This window comes from Saccopteryx bilineata, chromosome 2, assembly GCF_036850765.1.
Source record: "Saccopteryx bilineata isolate mSacBil1 chromosome 2, mSacBil1_pri_phased_curated, whole genome shotgun sequence".
Lineage (NCBI taxonomy): Eukaryota > Metazoa > Chordata > Mammalia > Chiroptera > Emballonuridae > Saccopteryx > Saccopteryx bilineata.
In genome coordinates, this window is record NC_089491.1 from 384568171 (window position 1) to 384586683 (window position 18513).

The 18513-nt window shown below is 56.2% G+C and overlaps 1 protein-coding gene across 9 annotated transcripts in view; it reads left to right on the forward strand.

Moving 5' to 3' along the window:
• The window catches only part of MSI2 (musashi RNA binding protein 2), a 416318-nt gene that overhangs the window by 328749 nt on the left and 69056 nt on the right, over nucleotides 1-18513 (forward strand). For all 9 annotated transcript variants that reach the window (XM_066264029.1, XM_066264030.1, XM_066264023.1 and 6 more), the window contains exon 8: nucleotides 5193-5275. In XM_066264029.1, the coding sequence (XP_066120126.1) occupies nucleotides 5193-5275 (83 nt within the window). The remainder of the gene's footprint in view (nucleotides 1-5192; nucleotides 5276-18513) is intronic.

An 18513-nucleotide genomic window follows, 5' to 3' on the forward strand; every position in this document is an offset into this window, starting at 1 on the left:
GAGTTGTGCATTTCTTCCGCCTGGCTGCTGTGCCTTTGTCTGACCGGCTTTCCTGCCTGAGTCCCATTTCTAATTCTCTGCGGGGCATTCTCTTTTGGGGAAATGGGAGGAAATTGACCAGTTCTTCCTGCCCCTTGTTGGGAAGACTTGGCCTCCGTAGAATCTGTACACCCAGCAGATGGTCCGACAGACCGAGATGCCTTTGAAAACACTGTGTTAAGTGAAATGAACCAGGCACGAAAGGACACATACTGTATGATCCACTTACGTGAGAACCTAGAGATGTCAGAGTCGTAGAGACGGGAAGCAGAACTGAGGTTACCAGGGACCAAGGGATGAAGGAACAGAGAGTTACTGCTTAACAGTACAGAGTTTCAGTGTGGAATGGTGAAAAAACTCTGGAAATGGATGGTGGCGATGGTTGCACAATATTGTAGTAAACTGTACACTTAAAATGGTTAAACTGGTAAATTTTGTTACATATACTTCACCGATTAAAGTATTTTAACATGACTGGTAATGGCGCAATGGATAGAGGATCAACTTGGGACGATGAGGTCCCAGGTTTGAAACCCCGAGTTCACTGGCGTGGGCGTGGGCTCATCCAGCTTGAATGTGGGGTCGCTGGCTTGCTTGAACAAGGGCTCAGTGGCTCTGCTGGAGTCCCCGGTCATAGCATGTATGAAAGGCAATCAATGAACAACTAAAAAGTGCTGCAACTATGAGTTGGTGTTTCTCTCTCCCTTCTTGTCTGTCTCTTTCTCTTTCTAAAAAAAAAAAATTCAAAAATACTTTGATGCCAAAAAAGGATTTTTCCAACCCACTCCCCAAATTTCGGACTTCATTGTACTGTCCTTCACGCCTCAGTTTATTTTGTTCACCATGGAGTTACTATTCCAATGTAAATGATAAGGCACCTGTGGGATAAAAATGATATGTTAAGGAATAACGTTTATTGATAATTGTTTCTTTGCTTTCTCCCAATGGATTAAGTAAATACTTTAGACATAACCAAGTTTGCTTTCTCTATTTGGGAGAAACAGACAGGGATATTGAAATGATACAGCTCTTTAAAATACTGTGAATGAATCTTGACATCGCTGAATTGTGATGCCTCCAAGGTGTATAGGCTTGAAATCCAGGCTTTCTCCTTTGATCAGGAAAGTCATTTTTGTGATTCTCGAGTTTTGCATCCTGTGGGGCTCAGGAAGGGACCAGCAGGAAGATCAGAGTCAGGATTTGAAAGGACACAGGACACAGCAAGTCCTGCCCATGGGGCTCGGGAAGGGACCAGCAGGGAGATCAGAGTCAGGATTTGAAAGGACACAGGACACAGCAAGTCCTGCCCCTGCCCTGCCCAGTGCACGGTCTACCTTGTGACTTCTGGCTCCTGGCTCCTTCCCGTCACACCTCTTCCTGTCCCTGAGTGGTGGCACAGAGGGGGAGGTTGGGGCAACACGAGTCCTCAATGGCATTGCATCTGGCGTTCAGACAGTGGTTTATCTGCTCGGTGGACCAGGAGGGCATAGGTCGCAGCAGAAAAGCAGCGTCCATGACAGTGAACTCAACCCATGACCCCCTTGGTGACTTGACTCACCCAGGATCAAGTTCGTGTGCTCAGCAGCAAGCCAGCTTTAAACCGGCCTGTCTTTGGGCTCGTGGAATGGTGCCTTGACCAGCCCTGGCCTCACACTCTCTTCTGATGGCACAGATGGGTTTGGTTCATTCAACCACATGCTCCTGTTTCCACCCAAATCGAGCCGTTGGCCTGGCTTGAGGAGCTCATGGGTGACTCCCCCCCCCACGTAGGGGCAGCCAAAGCCTGTACCTTTGCTGTATGGTGTCCAGTGGCCGCCATCACAAATTACCACCAACTCTGTGGCTTAAAGCAACAAAAATGGATGCTCTCGCAGTTCTGGAGACCGGAAGTCTAAAGTCAAGGTGTTAGCGGGGCCATAGTGTCCCCAAAGGTCCTAGGGCAATCCTTCCTTGCCTCCCGCAGCTTCTGGTGGCCCTGGCATTCCTTGGCTTGTGGCCGCATCACTCCTGTGTCTGCCTCCTTCTTCCTGTGGACTTCTCCCCCTGTGCCTTTTATGTCTCCAGTCTGCCTCTCCTTTCTCTTGTAAGAACGCCTGTCCTTGGATTTAAGGCCCACCCTAATTCTGAAGACCCTTAATTATATTTGTGAAAAAAAACAAAACACCTTTTTCTAAATAAGGTCATATTTATAGGTTCCAGGAGTTAGGACATGGATACAGTGGGCGGGGCTCTGTTCAGCCCGTTACACTCATTCTAATTAGCAGTGCGGTTCCCCCGAGAACTGACCTGTCCTGGCTTGTTTAGGGATTAACATGTTGCCTGGTTGGGGTCTAGGCTAGACAGGTGACCATCAGAGACAAATGAGACCCAGAGTGACCAACCCACAGGCTGGAAGTGAGGGTCATGAGGGAAGGTGAGGTCTGTACAGGGGAGCTGCACTCCTAGAGTGGGAACATCTGACTTGTGCCTTTTAGGAAGGAAATTGCTTAAAAGGGACGTTGCCTTGTTGACCTCTGCATCCTCCATGCACAGGTGGGAGCCGATAAATGGAGAAGTAAGGACCAAATCAGTGCTGAGTCGGGAGGCGGGGGCGTAGATGGATTAACAAGATGCTCAGACCCTGGTGGAGGAGAAATGCCCATTCAGGCACTCACTCAGCGGCAGCCACTCGGCACTGTCTGGGTGTCGGGGCTCCCGGCGGCTCGGAGTGCACAAGGCTCCCGCCCTGCCCTCCTCCCCGAAGCCAGTGCTGGCAGGTCCCAGCGTCCTCTGCTGGGCCACCTGTCCTCCCCCGAGGACTTTTGAAGGGATCTGCATCTCAGTCCCTTCTTGAGGGGCCTCTAGGATATGAGCTCTTGGAGGGTAGGCAGGAAGGAAGGGATTAACCATAATGATGCAAGGTCCCCTTACCCCCACTCTGTGCTGAAGGGGCCCCTGCCTGGCTGAGAGGTATAACTGATGGTTTTAAAGGGCGAGCACCACACCAAAGCCCAAAGAGAAATCATTTGGAGACTGCCTCTGGGTGTGGCTCCTGTCCAACTCTGCACATAATAAATGCCACCAAGGGCCAAAGAGGAGGAGACACCATGCACGGGGAACCCAGAGGACAAGCTGTCGCTCTCCGTAGAGACCTGGTTGAGAGGGGCTGTGTACACCTGGTCGGAGATCTTTGTTGGACCTCATTTCAAACAATCTCATTGTGTCTGAGGGCCCACTTTCCCAGGAAACAGAGAAACTGGCTGGCTTCGAGCGCTGACAGCAGAGGCTCCTGTCCCCCTAGTGTGTTCTGACCAGTGTTTATAAAGGGCTGGACTGTGTGGGCTAGGAACATCGGCCCCGTAACTGGTATGTGATAGTAAGTTATATATCATAATTAAGACCACAGTTGTCATTTGTAGGGTGGTCCCGGCTCTCTGTCTGATAAAAGATTGAGAGCAGGGAATGGCCCATGTCATCTCTTTCCCTAGGAATCTTCTAGACCCTGCAGGACCCATGATGACATGAAACTCAGTGTGTCAGCTGCCTGTTCTCGGTTATTCCTTAGAAGGTGGCAGGAGAAATGGGGGCGTCAGAGGTTGTCTCTGCACCTTGGGCTCCTGGGACCCCAAATAGATGCAGAGCTTGAAATGGAAGCATCTGTATGTTTACTTGTCAACAGAAAACACTAATTATTTTAATACAGAAAACTCCATTCTGACTTGCATCTTCGTGGTGGGTATGTCCCGGGTCACGTCTCTGGGGAGGAGAGTGTCTGAGTCCGTTCAGGCGGCTGCTGTGAGGTACCCCTGACAGGGAAGCGTAGAAACAGCAGAACTGTGTTTCTCACGTCTCTGCAGGCTGGAGGTCCAGGACCAGGGTGCCGGCGTGGTCAGGTTCTTGGTGAAGGCCGGCTTCCTGGCCGTGTCCTCCCGTGGCAGAGAAGAGCAGAGGGAGGAGAAGCCAGCTCTCTTGGGTCCCTTTCCAGGGCACTAATCCATTCGTGAGGGGCTCTCTCATCATGACCTCAATGCCGCCTCCACGTCCCGCCTCCCAGCACCATTGCATTGAGTTATGATTTCAATATATGAAGTTGGGAGAGGGTGGGGACGCAAACGTTCAGCTCATGGCGGAAAGCCTTGCAAATTCTGACCTGGGTTGTGACTTAGACTGTGGGACCCAGTGTCCTGTCTCGCCACCGCAATCCATGGGTGCAAGACTCCAGGGTCAGAGAGGGGAAGGGACTTCCCGGATGACACCTAAGTCAGATGCAAAGTGGGAAGGGGAGCCCAGGCCCCCGCGTCCCCATTGGGGTCTGTCTGTGCTCTCTCTCTGCTGTGTTCCCACGTGGCGTGGGCACTGACATTGCAGCTGCATTTCATCCGGGGTAGGGTGCCCTCCTACACGTGGGTCCGTGCGTTAGGGGTGGGGCTGCGTGCTGAGGACCTTGCCCGGGGCAGGAAGAGAAGAGAGCAGGGGGCGGAGGGTAGCAGGAGGAACTTGGGAAGCCGGGGGAGCGGAGCTGTAGTTGCCTGCCAAAACCCTTCAGCGTGGCTGCCCAGCAAAGGCGGTCTCCAGCCGAGAAAATGCCACAGATAGCCGGCAGGCTGACAGCAGGTATCAAACACTCTTAAACTGCCCCAAATCTGGAGCCCCTTTGAAGCCGCAGCAGAAAAAGGATGCCTGCACAGAACAGAGGCCTGAAACTTTTAATAGTTTCTTCCAGGCCTCAGGATGTCCTGATGAGGTATTAGAGGAAGTAATTCAGGAAGAAAAGGACAAATAACCACCCCCGTCTGGAGGCCGACCGGAGGGCTGGCCATTCCAGTGCGGAAAGGGCCAGCGTGGCCCGCTGTGGGCCCTGCGCTCTGGGCTGCCGCCCGCCCGCCACCACGGAGCTCGGCCCTTGTAAATATCAGACAAGGAGATTCCTTGTGTGCTTGGGGGCAGATGTAAACCGTGCAGCACGCAGGGAAAATCACTAACTTCTCCTCACTGTTGCAAGCAAGGGTGCTCCGTACAAATTAGAAGTCATTTCCTCAGCCAGGGAGTCTGCCCGTCCCCCACCCCTCCCAGACCAGCAGGCTGTCGCCACCTAGGACAGCAAGGAAGACCCCGTGGGCCGGCCTGAACTGGACTCACCCTGCCTCTCTGTTCTTGTTTTCCTCTCCCTTCAGGGTTTGGCTTCGTCACGTTTGAGAACGAAGACGTTGTGGAGAAAGTCTGTGAGATTCATTTCCATGAAATCAATAATAAAATGGTAAGTCTGTAGAGAGTGGCACCACGATGTGACGCCGCCATTCCCACCTGCACACCCTGCCTCGCAGACGGCTCCCGCTGGGTCACCACGCTGCAGGGTGGGCAAGGGGCCCGGACGCTGAGAGAGGGTCCAGCCCTGTGGGCGCAGAAATAAAGGGCCAGATAGATAGTATCTTCAGCTTTGCATGCCGTACACCTGGCTGTCACGGGTCCTCCAACCTGTCGTCGCGGCGCGAAAGTGTCCACAGACATACATAACGTACGTGAACAAGCAGGACGCTGACCAGGAAATCTCATGTAATTCTCCTGTGTTGTCAAGTATTTGTTTTTACCATGTAAAAATGTAAAAAACCGTTCTTAACTCTGGGAGGTACAAAGGCGGGGAAAGGGGTGCAAATTTGGTCGGCAGGGAAGAGTTTGCCAACGCTGGCTTAGGATGTGCGTTTACTGCTTAGCTTGGCATCTGGGGGGGGAGGGGGGCGGCTATCCTAGATATGAATGTTACCACCCAGTTATGTCTGTCTTTGGGCCCTGCTGTGTGATTAACATTTTCCACGTCCTGTCGACTGTTCAGTTTTTATCCTCATGATCAGCTGCTTCTGCCCCTCCCTTTCCCTCTCTAATGCTCCTTTTCTCTTGGGGGGCAGTGGGGGGCACCCTCAACAAGAAGAGGAAGGTGCAATCATTGAAGTTTGGGGAGCCAGGTAGGTTTCCCAGAGAAATGGCCACCAGAGGGCGCCAGACCATGTAGAGAAGGCACACACTGGCCTGCCTTCCCATCTCAAACTCTGGCCTTCGAATTGAGTAGGTGGGGGAGAAACCCCTTCCTTGCTGGTTGCAGAAAATGGGAGCAGGGCAGCTGTGTCTGGAGCCAGCCGCAGGTCCTTCCGAGCCAGAACATTTCGGTTGGCCAGCAGAGCCTCCAGCCCCCATAGAAGAAGGAGGGCTAATTTGTGTTTTAATCGCAGCTGTGACTTCGATATTTTCTTCCTTTAGTCGGACTCTTCCTTGCTTTGGGAACATGCATTCAGATATTCATTGTCTATTGGTCTGATATGTGTTCCCGACTTTAAATTTAATAATAGAGCTTTTAGTGTGGATAAGATCAAAGCAATCTGCTTAGCATGTGGTGCTACAGGCCTGATTCGATATTTGACTTGCTAATTTTTTCCCAGGGCACTAAAATGATATTGTTGGTATTGTTCCTGGCCATCACATGCATCTGAAATGAAAATACCGGTTCTTTGCGTGCTCTAGGTTGGAGGCGGCAGCTCAGGCATGAAGACGGCGCAGGGCAGATAATTGGGTGGGAATTGCACGGGGGCCCGCCTCAGGCTCCCTCCCAGCTGATTCTTCTCCCTTTCAGGAGGTTCCTAATCGCTACTCTTAAACCCAGAGAGACAGGAGGCTTCAAAGGAACCCCGCCCTGGGGCCCAGGCATGTGCTGGTCCTGGCCAGGTGTGCTGTGACGGCCCCAGGCAAGCACCCTGGGCAGCGGGGGGTGGAGGACGGGCCGGAGCACCAGCAGACACCACTGCCCGTCCTGCCAGGACTTCCCGGCTCATCGGGAGGACCCAGCGCGCACTGGCTGGCAAGAGACCCCGTTGTGTGCTGCCTCCAACACGCACGTGTGGCCTGTCCCCCTTCACTGGCTCTGAAACAAACCCGAGACCCAGGTGGGACAGGGCTTTGTTCCTTCCAGTGTTCCAGTGGGGACGCGAGGGCCGGGGGCTCCACGCCAGGGCCACGCGGGTAGCGAAGGAACACGGGTCTTGAGCTTACTGGCTGTTGGATGAACTAGACCAGGGGTCCCCAAACTACGGCCCGCGGGCAGCATGCGGCCCCCTGAGGCCATTTATCCGGCCCTGCCGCACTTCTGGAAGGGGCACCTCTTTCATTGATGGTCAGTGAGAGGAGCATAGTTCCCATTGAAATATTGGTCAGTTTGTTGTTTTAAATTTACAGGTTCTTTATTTTAAATATTGTATTTGTTCCTGTTATGTCTTTTTACTTTAAAATAAGGTATGTGCAGTATGCACAGGGATTTGTTCATAGTTTTTTTTATAGTCCAGCCCTCCAATGGTCTGAGGGACAGTGAACTGGCCCCCTGTGTAAAAAGTTTGGGGACCCCTGAACTAGACAGTTGTTGAGGTGGGGGAGTGAGTCCCCAGGTGAGGCAGGGGGCCGTCAGAAAGAAGAGTTTCCGCCCCAGAAAGGAAAGCCCTGGGCTGGCTTGAAGCCAGAAGTTGGTAGCTGTGGTCCTCAGTCATTTCATAGGCGTCACCCTCTTTTCTAGCCAGGGGGAGGCCAACTGGGGCGGGGCAGGGAACTGTGTTCACAGCATAGGGTTTCTGTGCTCTTTCGAATCTGAGGCTGGTGCTTGCTCTTTAAGAGGGTAAGCAAAAACTGGAAGTGTACAAGAGGAAGGGGTGGGGTGGGGTGGGGGTGGGGTCATAGACAGGCTTCAGAGGTGTCCTGCGAGCACCTATCCGGCCCCACCACTTCCAAGCTCTAAGGGAAAATCTGGAGCCACAGGGAGAGGGCATTGGTGGGTCACCTCCTCGCACTCGAGTCTAGCCCGGCCTGTGACCACCGCCTGGTAGGGTTGCTGGGCCCGGGCACATCCCATGGGCAGAGGCCGAGCGTGGAAAGGGCTTCCCCAGCAGACTCCCGTCCTCTGAAGGGTGTTGGGAGAGGAATCCTGAGCCACTGTGCATTCTGCGACACTGGTGTCTACTTCTGAGGCCCAAAGAAAAGGAAATGAAACAGTGCAATGGGCAGAATTCCAATGAGAGATTGGAAAGACTCCGAGTGCTCGGGACTGCCAGGTAGAAACGTGGGCGGTGGTGACAGTGTCCGGGGGAGTGTTTTGTAAACTGGACCGTGTGCGAGGCTGTACAGACAGACCCATCTCCTGGGACCCGGCAATCTCCCTGTGCAGCCAGCAGGAACAGAGAGCCCCGCCCCCGGACGTGCCTGCCGCCCACGCTCTCCTCGTCCCCGGAGAGGCGGGGGCGGCACCCCACTCCCAGAGATAGGACCTGAATCCCAGTGGTCGGGGGAGTCCAGTACCCCGTGCGGGCACTCAGTATGTCCTGTATAAATAATCGCACAAAGAATGTGGCTTAGAGGAGGGACCGTGACCGTGAGGCACATAATTTTCAGAGCCATTTCCCATCTAATTTGGTTGGTGAGTCTCCTGGGCATTTTAAAAAATGAGGGAGGGCCCTTCACCCTCAAGCCTGTCTATGACCCCATCCCCACCCCATCCTGGAGAGCCAGCAGCAGGCCTGAGTGCCTCTCAGGGAGCTGGGGTCATGGGAACTCTGCCTCCCAACCCCTGTAGGCCCTGCCTGCAGGAGGTCACCTCTAGGGTGGGGGCCGGGAGGTGGCCAGGAGGACCCCACACGGAGCCCTCCCACACAGAGATCCCGGAACAGCTAGCACTTGTGAGTGCTAACTTCATGCCCTGCTGGGATCTTCTTGCTTTGTGTACCTCCTCTTACTGGGTGTTATCACGGCTGCTCTGGTGCAGGTGCTAATTATTACCCCCATTCTACTGATAAGTAAGTTGAGGCAGAGAGAAAAGTTCAGCAACTTGCCTGGGGCCACCGGGTCACGGAGTGGCGGCACTGGCTTTCAAGCCCCGAAAGCTAGCAGAGCTGATGTTCGTACCCAGTGGGCTGTTCCCCGTCTCCAGGCTGGAAGGCTGGAAGGTCATCCGGCTGGTCCGCCTCCCAGGCAGTGGCCCGTGTGGTTCTGTGTCCCCCTAAGAGAAAGCGAAGGACACGGGCTCACTCGGGGCCTGATTCCCTGCTGGGGAGAAGGGCTAAGCTTGAGTATAGGTGGTCCCTGTTAGCCACGATGGGTCTGTGTTCTGGCGAGCGGGGGTGGGGGGCACCCACGAGAGGCAAGGCTCCACCCCTTCCGGCGTCTTGGCAAAGGTCAGAGTGAAGCACAGACACGGCCCGTTCTCAGTAAACACTCCTGCACATGCAGAGCCACGTGGTGACCCTCCGGAGAGGGACACCTCGGGCCACTCCGCAAGCCCAGGCGCGGGCACAGCTAATAACGCCCCCCGCCGCGCGCCCTGATTGAAGCAGCCTCCGAGCAGCAGGGACGCTTGCTTGATTAGTGCCGGCAAAGCCTCCCAGGGGCCTCCTGGCGGGCAGGCGGGCGGCGAGCGAGGCGGCCGTGGGGAGGGAGGCGGGAATTGACAAAGACCTGCTCTGGGCTCGCTCAGAGGCCTGGCTCAGTCCCCACCTCAAGTGGAGTCAGGGAGGTGACGTCAGCCTCGCTGGGGAGAAGCTGGGGTGCAGTTTGAAAGGTGTCTGGGCAAGAGCACGTCAGGTAGAGCCTTTTCCCACACCTGATCCAGCTGTTGGGGACGTTATTTACCAGGCACTGTGGCGGAGCTGTGAGGACACACAGTCTCCTTGTGTCCTGAGGAACGGGTCACTGTCCCGTTTTATAGATGGGGCACATGAGCTCAGAGCTCAGACGCTGCCGTCCTGGTCACGGGACCCCAGGCCGGGCTGGGGCTCTCAACACCCCCCCCTACCCCTGCGATCAGAGTCGGAGTCCCCTCCCTGAGGAGGCCCCACCTTGCCTGCTGCTGCGGGGTCTCGGAGCGTTGATTGTAGAGTTGCGGGCACATCACCGGGCTGAGAGGTGGATCCTCCAGTGACCTGTGAATGTCCTTGTCTCCCCGTTGGTGCCGTCTGGGTCATTTAGAGGCTCCTGGGACTTTGGAACACGCCCGAATCCCAGATCCACCCGTGGTTGTCCTGTGACCAGGAAGCACCCACCTGCCTGCACCTGCCGCCTCTGTCCAGTGGAAAGGACGCCCGCCAGGGCCCTCTGCGGCTTATGGAAGGGCCTGTATGGTCTCCGGCCCTGGGGGTCTTGGCCTTCCCTGTCCTAGCTGTGAAGGAATCACACCTCCAGGAAGCCCCCTTGGTGACTGCACGTTTGTCCATTTGGCCTAGAGCTAGAGGCCAGTAAACTCCTTGTAAAGGGCCAGATAGTGAATATTTTAGGCTTCAGGGGCCCTACGTTCCATCACAACCACTCAGCTCTGCCATTCTGCTGCAAAAGTGGCTGCTAATAGTATGTAAATGAGTGGGCGTGGCTATATTAAAATAAAATCCTTATTTACAAAAATAGCCAGCAGCTGGATTTGGCCTACGAGCCTGTAGTTTCTGACTGTCCCCAAACTACTGGAGCTCAGAGCAGGTGTGGTCCGCTTACCTCAGGGGCCCCTAGAAGGGCTTCTCGCCGAGAGGTCACCCAGGTTCGCTGCTAAGGCTGCTTTTTACTGGTCAGGGGCAGACTGTGGGGGCCAGGGGTGCCCCAACAGACCCTGGAGTTTAGGTTTAGGACAGCAGCCTGCAGGAGGGTTTGGGGCCTTCTGCCTTGAGGAGGGGGAGAGGTGAGGCAAGATGGGGGTGAAGGGCGCTCAGAGTGGGTGCTCAGCCCAAGGAGCTTTCTCAGCAGAAGGCGCCCCAAACCCCACGGGCAGCTACTCCTGACGCCACTTGATGACCTTGGGCAAGTTCTGTAGCTTCGGGGCTCCTGCCTCTGTCCAAAGGGTAATGACGGCCGTTCCCCAGGGAGGGCTGGGGTGCAGGACCCGTGAAGGGTTTGTGCCAGGACACAGCACGCTCTACGGAAGTGATAGGTCTTTCCGCTATTATCGTCATCACTGGCGTTATTTTTAGTCATTTTATTGGACAAATTCATAATCACAGGCTGAGATGGTTCTGCACGAATTACCAGTCAGTAAAAATGCCGACCCGAGCAGGCCTGGGACCCGAGTCTCCAGGGCAGGGCGGGAGGTGTGAGGTGGGCACTCTCTGGGCTGTGGCCAGGAGGTGGTCCCAGGTTGAGGGGAAGGGGCTCAGCCCGCAGAGCAGCGCAAGGGGCACGGATGGGAGGTCCCGGGGAGGCTGGCCCAGGCCCTGCAGCTGAAGCACCCTCGGGGGAGGTCCTGAAAACCCCACTGCTCAGAGCGAAGCCTGCTGCCTGCAGTCCAGGGCACCCCAGGATTTACCCTGGAAGGGCCTCCTGGATGGCAGGGCGCAGGAGGACAAGACAGCAGGGGAGCCCGGGGTCAGCCTCTGGGACCCAGTGCTACGGAGCTGGGCCCGGCCCCGGAGTCCAGAGGCCCAGTGCTGCGGAGCTGGGCCCGGCCCCGGAGTCCAGGGGCCCAGTGCTGCGGAGCTGGGCCCGGCCCCGGAGTCCAGGGGCCCAGTGCTGCGGAGCTGGGCCCGGCCCCGGAGTCCAGGGGCCCAGTGCTGCGGAGCTGGGCCCGGCCCCGGAGTCCAGGGGCCCAGTGCTGCGGAGCTGGGCCCGGCCCCGGAGTCCAGGGGCCCAGTGCTGCGGAGCTGGGCCCGGCCCCGGAGTCCAGGGGCCCAGTGCTGCGGAGCTGGGCCCGGCCCCGGAGTCCAGGGGCCCAGGTTGGGGTGAGCATGGGGCACTGCCACCTGGCAGAGTGCCCGGCGCCTGGGCACACAGCCTCTCCCTCCGGCGGCTCCTCCTCAGCCGGAAGCTGAGCTGGGTCGGGAAGCAGCCCAGAAGCGGAGGAGGGGAGTACTGTGGGTGGATTTAACAGGCTTCTGTGTTCACCCTCCTATTTGTAGCATCATCCTCGCTCGTAAGCTAATTTTAGCCATCCATTCCGCTCCTGTTACCATTTATAAAATGAGAATGTCAAATGCAATATTAAACAAGCACGATGAAGGCAGGGGGAGAAAAAAAAAAGAAATGCCAGTGAGGCACTTAATAAATGAATCTCGCGTCTCCGTGGAGAGCGAGCGGTCCTGCCTCTCCCCTGCACCCCCGTGGTGCGCGGGCACGCGCGTGATCGTGTCCCGCTCCGTGGAATGGGGCAGAGGGGTCAGTGTGCTGGGCAAGGGGCGGGCAGTGGTGGGAGGCCAGGCCAGGTGGTCAGGGGAAGATGTTTGCTGTCCTTTAGGCAGAATGACGTGGCCGGAGAGGAGGGGGCCTCCCAGTCTCCTGAGTTCTGGGGAGGTCACCGCAGGGGTCGGAGTGGGGAGAGTGAGCATCTTTCTCATTCAACCCTGGGCTTTTCCCCGTGTGCTGTCCCCTGCGCACCAGCCACGGGAGGGGTGCCAGGCCACCCCGCTGAGGCTACTCCCGTCTCGCACCTCCTGTCTCTGTTGGGCTGCTCTTTGCCTGGCTTCCCCGGGAGGTGCCGTACCTTCCCTTGGCTCTCAAATAGAGAAATTGAGTTCGGTGCCATCAGGGCAGGGTCACTGACAAAGCCCACCCCAGCCCCGGGGAAGCGCCCGGCCTGTTGGCAGAATTTGGGCACCTGCTGGAGGCTGAGGTTTCTTCTCACTTTGAAATGCCCTTGCCGGTTCCCGGAGAGGAAAAGGAGAACAGCTGTTGCTGCCACCATCAGCTTTTTCCCCAAATAGTGCAGCCTGTGCAGCTCCTCTGTGCACCTTGCTGATGGAGGCAGGAAGCCGGGCCCCACCTGGCGGCAGGTGGGGGAGGTTAGGGAGAGGCAGGGCAGTGCGTGAGCTCCCGCCCCGCCCGCTCGGAGCCTGCTGGGCTGGCGGGGGCAGCCACTTCCTCTCTGCTCCCCAGTCTCTGGGATTTACTTCTGCAGGGACATGAACGGACTTTATCACCAGCAAAGCACTCACCCAGGCTCCAGGTGGGGGAGAGGAAGGAGTGACCCAAACCCAGCCCCATTTGTCCAGCACCAGCTCAGTTGTTAGCGCGCTGCCACCCCGTGGGGTAGGCCCTTCTGTTACTGTGTCTTACGGTTGAGAAAATGGAGGCACAGGAGAGTCAGGAGCGGCGATTTAAAGCCAGGTGCCTCAGCCTTCGGGCTGGACGGCGGTGGACAGGCCAAGGCGCCTGCCCCCGCGTCGGGCCGGGTGGGAGGCTGTGGTCAGTGGGCGCGTGCCCCAGATCTGACCACCTCTGAGGGGAGCCCGAGCCAAAGGCACCGGCCCTGCCCGCTAAACCGGAGACGCGGACAGTGCTGGCTTGCGACCTCCTCCCCTCTGCCCTCGCTGATTTTAGCCGAACACGGGGCAGAGGGACACACGGAGAAAGTCATCCTGGAAGTGTGGGGGACGTCATTCTGGCGCTAAGATCGGGGCGGCCTTGGGATGAAAGAGCATCCAAGTGGGCCTGGAGGCCGGAGAGAGGAAAGGGGTGTGAGGGCTGGGCCTGAGCAGCCCCACCAGGGCCCGACGGGGAACCGGGGCTAACCTTCTCTCCTTTCATACAACACTGGGGAACCGGGGCTTAGAAGCAGGAGACCCAGGATGGACTCCTGGCAGTGTCAACACCTGGCTCTGTGACCTTGACGAATCATTCCCAGAGCCTCAGTTTCCCTTTATATGTGACTGGGCTAATTAGGACAACTGAGAGGAAATGAGTTGATTGATGAAGGTTTGAAAATGGTGACTTCTCTGTTGGGTACTGTGTTCTACCTACATTGAGTCTGTATGTCATTATGTGTGTATACTACCCATTCTATATGTTTACACACACACACACACACACATACACACACACGAGGATGTTGTGACCGTGCCTGGCATATGGGGAGTGCTCAACACACACATGTGCCTTCCTCCCCAGAGCAGTGCTGCTGGCCAGGAATAAACACAATGACTCAGTAGAATGGGGACCCTGGAATGGACATTAGAACCACAAAGAGGGGACCTGATTCTCTGGAGCTCGCTCAGAGAGAGACGCCCGGCAGGTCCATCTCCGGTGCAAGTTCTGCACGGAGGAGAGCTGGGCCCCGCCTGCCCTCCACCTGCCCTCTCTGGGCGAGCTGTTTGCATGCTTGTCATCTGCACCAGTGGTCCCCAACCTTTTTTGGGCCACGGACCGGTTTAATGTCAGAAAATATTTTCATGGACTGGCCTTTAGGGTGGAACGGATAAATGTATCACGTGACCGAGACAAGTGTCAAGAGTGAGTCTTAGATGGATGTAACAGAGGGAATCTGATCATTTTTTTTTTAAATAAAACATCATTCAGACTTATATATAAATAAAATGGAAATAATGAAAGTTATTTATTCTTTCTCTGCGGACTGGTACCAAATGGCCCACAGACCGGTACCAGTCCGCGGCCCGGGGGTTGGGGACACTGATCTGCACCCTGGTGCTCACAAGCTCCTTCTTCAGCTCACTGAGCATCTGTCCCAAGCGGGCGGCCTCCTGGGCATGCGCCTGGAGGGCCGCGCAGGCCCTGCGCTCACGGGGCCCTCGTTGTGCTGCTCTGCTGATGCCCGCTTGGAACTCCTCACAGTTGTTGAACGAGGGGCCCCCCGCCCCATCTTCCATTGCATCACTCAGGGTGTTCCTGGCACGCTCTGTCGCTGTGCTTGAGGGCAGTGGAGCCTGGGTTCCTCCCCAAGGCGCTCACCTCACGCAGGACTTGCTGGCTGTCTCTGCGGGTTCCCTGAGAGCAGATCCCTCCGAATGCCGGTTATGGGCCTGCCAGAGCCCCGTGAAGGGCCCTGCCCTCTGCGTCTCCAGGAAGGCTGTGACTGGCAGAGAGGGCAACACAGGGCGGTGGGCAGGAGGAAGAAAGGCGTGGCCTCGGGCTGGCACTGGCGCAAGGCTAACGGGGAGCTAAGGGTGGTCCCTAGGGTGCAGCTGACCCCTCCTGCCTGCCAGGAATCTTCACGCTGGAGTGCCATCTCCCCTTCCCTGTGTGGGCCGAGTGGACAAGGGGATGGTCACCGTGGGGTTTCAGAGAAGTAGCGTTGGTCTGGACTCCACCTGATCCTGGCTGGGGAGGAACAGCCCCGAGTCAGAGGGTCGCTGAGCACGGGGCACAGCCAGCTCAGGCCTGGGTGTCTTCAAGAAGCTCCACAGAAGGACAGTGCCCACCGTGGAAGCCACAAGTCACCCTCCTGGGCACTTGCCTGCCCCCTCTGTCCCCATCCCATCCCACCAGCCAGCCAGTCCAGCCCATCTCTGAGCCTGGCGGATCTGAGCCTTAGAAACAGGCTCCTCCCTCCCTGGAGGAGTGAACTGTTTCTGACAGGACCTGTCGGGGTGAGGACCAAGCCTGCAAACACTGGCCTGTTCAGGCCACACAGAGTCCCCTTGTCCTGGGCTGTGAATCGAGGCCACAAGTGCAGGGCTTCGGTTTCCCCAGACGGGGCGTGCTCTGGTTTCCCTCCCAGCCCCTGGGGCATGCTGACTGGGGCCATTTGTGTAGAAACCTGGAAAAATATCAAAAGCCTTTTCACTTCCCAGACCTCAGCCGCCTCCTCAGACAGCCTCTTCCTCTTCCAGAAGGTGCCAGCAGGGAGCTGGCCTCGTGGGTGGGGCCGCCACTCAGAGTGGCTGCAGGGAAGGCGTCCCCACAAAAGTCCCAGCACCTCCTCAGACAGCCTCTTCCTCTTCCAAAAGGTGCCAGCAGGGAGCTGGCCTCCGGGGGTGGGGCCGCCACTCAGAGTGGCTGCAGGGAAGGCGTCCCCACAGAAGTCCCAGCACCTCCTCCGAAAGCCAGTGCCCAGCATTCCTCTGTAGGGTCAGGCGAAGGATCCACTCCCCCAGGGTGGGCCACGGCACCAGGCAGTAGTGGACTCAGACCCAGCCCTGCCACCCAGAGACGGGGTCTGCAACCACAAACGAGGTGTCTGACATCCCTGGGCCCTAGCTTTCTGCGCTCTAAGGTGGATAGAGAGTGATAAAGGGTGTTTAGTGGGTCCAGGGACAAAGCAGATTATAGAAGGTAAATTAGATCTATGGTGTGCATGTTAAATGTCTGAGATTGATAACTACTGTGCTTACGTAAGAAAGTGCCTTTATGTTCAGGAAAGGCATACCCTAATGTATGCAACTCACTCTTAAATGGTTCCAGGGGGAAATCATAGATATAGATATACTGTAGTGTGCAAGTGACAAAGCAGTAGTGACAAATGTTAGCAATGGGTTGGTCTGGGGAAAGGCATACAGGTGTCTCTGTGCTGTCCTGGCAACTCTTCTATAAGTGGCATTATTTCTAAATAGAAAGTTAGACGCAACCCTTGCTGAGTCGCTCTGAGTCACTTTGGACCGTGATGGGAAGAGGCGCCCACCCCAACGAGCAGCCAGCACAGAGGGTGAGGAGACACGTGCACACTCACATCAGGCCTCTGACTTGTTCAGCAACATCCTTAAAGAGGACTCTGCGAGGTCATTGTTCTCAACCCATCACCCAGGGGCCCAGAGGAAGCCACACCCTCTCCTCCAGGGCCTCCTGCCCAGCAGAGCTGCATATTCAGAGATTGAAATTCTAAAGCTAGTCCCAGGACCTTTGGGGATTTGGTCTTTGGCCTCTGGTGTGGGACCTCTTCTTGGCTTTGCCAGCCATGAAACTTGACAGTGGGAGCCCTCGTCTTCCAGGTGTGAGAAACTGGTATAAGTATCCCCGGAGGCTTTTTGCAAGCACAAACCCAAATGACATTTCCTGCTTGTAAAGCCAGTAGCCATGGCCACCATCACAGCCACCTGGCCCATGCAGGTTCGCATTTGATTCGGACAGATGGTAATGAAACAACAGAGCCAATAACTGGTGGACCATTAGCTTTAATCCTAGCTTGCACCCAGCGGGCAAGAAATACACACGGTGGGAAAACACTTCCCTTTCCACTCAGGGCTCCCAAAGCCACTGACTTATCCGAGTTTCCTAGTGTGAAGCCAGTAGTCAGGACCACCATAATCACAGCCGCCTGGCCCATGCAGATTTGCATTGGATTCGGACAGTCGGTAAAGAAACAACGGAGCCAAAAACTGATGGGCCATCATCTTTAATCCTAGCTTGCACCTGGCGGGCAAGTAAAAACACACACTGGGCTCCAAAACCCACTCACATTCAGTGCTCACAAAGCTACTGACTTACCGAGTTTCCTAGAATCAAAGGTTTCTAGTCACCAGACTTATTCACCTCTGTTCCCCATCTCCTTCCTTCTCCCTGCACAAACTCTGCACAAACTGGCTTCTCACTCAACACTCCGCCATCTTGGCTGCTTCTCCTGGCCTCCTCCACGTGGCCTTTCTCTGCTCTGCTCTCTAATGCTAAGCTCAGGAACCAAGAGAGCAAGCTCCCGTTCTGCCCCCATTTTATAAAAGTGCAGAAATCAAAACCTTTAATCTAATGTACAAAATAGGGAAGTCTCTAATACAAAAGTCACTATCAGAGACATGATGGGATTGCACCACCCCACATCAAAAAGGGTGGGAAAGGTTTAGTCCTAAAACAAAGCCCCAGGCTACAAGGATCCTGCCTGCCCACAGCCTGCCCCCAACACACATTAATATAATCACACCCATCCCAAGCAGGAAGGGCAACTAATATCATCACCTGGGAGATGGGCTTCCACGTGGGCAGCGCCATCTTTAACAAAGTGAGCATAATATGTTTTATCTGCCCAGCACTGCTAAATCTCTTGCCCCGCCAACCAGACTGGTCTTCCTGCATGCTGTCCAAAACAATAGCAAAGGCAGCCATGGTGAGACGCTGCAGAGGTGGGGGGTCCGAGATGTTGGCTGAGGACACTCACGGAGCAAGACGTGGAGACGGTCCTTCCTCAGACTCCGCCCCCGCCCCGGCAGCCCAGGAGGGTGGGAACACTGACTCAATATGGACGCCTGTGTATGAAACAGCTGGAACAGGAGGTCGTATCACCAGGAGAACCTCTTCCAGGTTGCTGCTTTTGCCCTGGGGAGCCAGACGAGACTCGCTGGGTGAGGAGTGCCCACAGTGAAGGCAGCCCTCAGTGCCCTCTGCCCCAGGAGCCCAGCCAGCCGGACACCAAGCGCGGGAGGAGTCTATTTCCCACTGTCCTGTCTGCTCACGGCTCTTCACTGATCTCACGTTGGTGATGAGTCCCCAGAGATGGCCCCGTGCTCTACACCTCCTAGTGTTCACGCCTGTGTCTTCCCCTACCACACTCAGTCTAGCCCAGCCGCACATCACCCCCCAGTGTGCCCCCCAGGACCGGGCTCTAAAACCTCGCAGCTTCTGCCGTGTCCTTTGGAACACTCGTGCTTGGACTCAGCTGCCACAACTGTGAGAAGACGGGGTGTCATGGAGAAGCCATGAGCAGGTGCCCAGCCCCCCATGGGCAGGCCCAGCCGAACCAGCCTCAGCTGCCTGTCATGTGAAGGAAGAACCCATCCTGGACCTCCATCCAACTCCAGACTCTCTCTGGCTCCAGCCCCAGCCCCCTCTGACCACAAATAC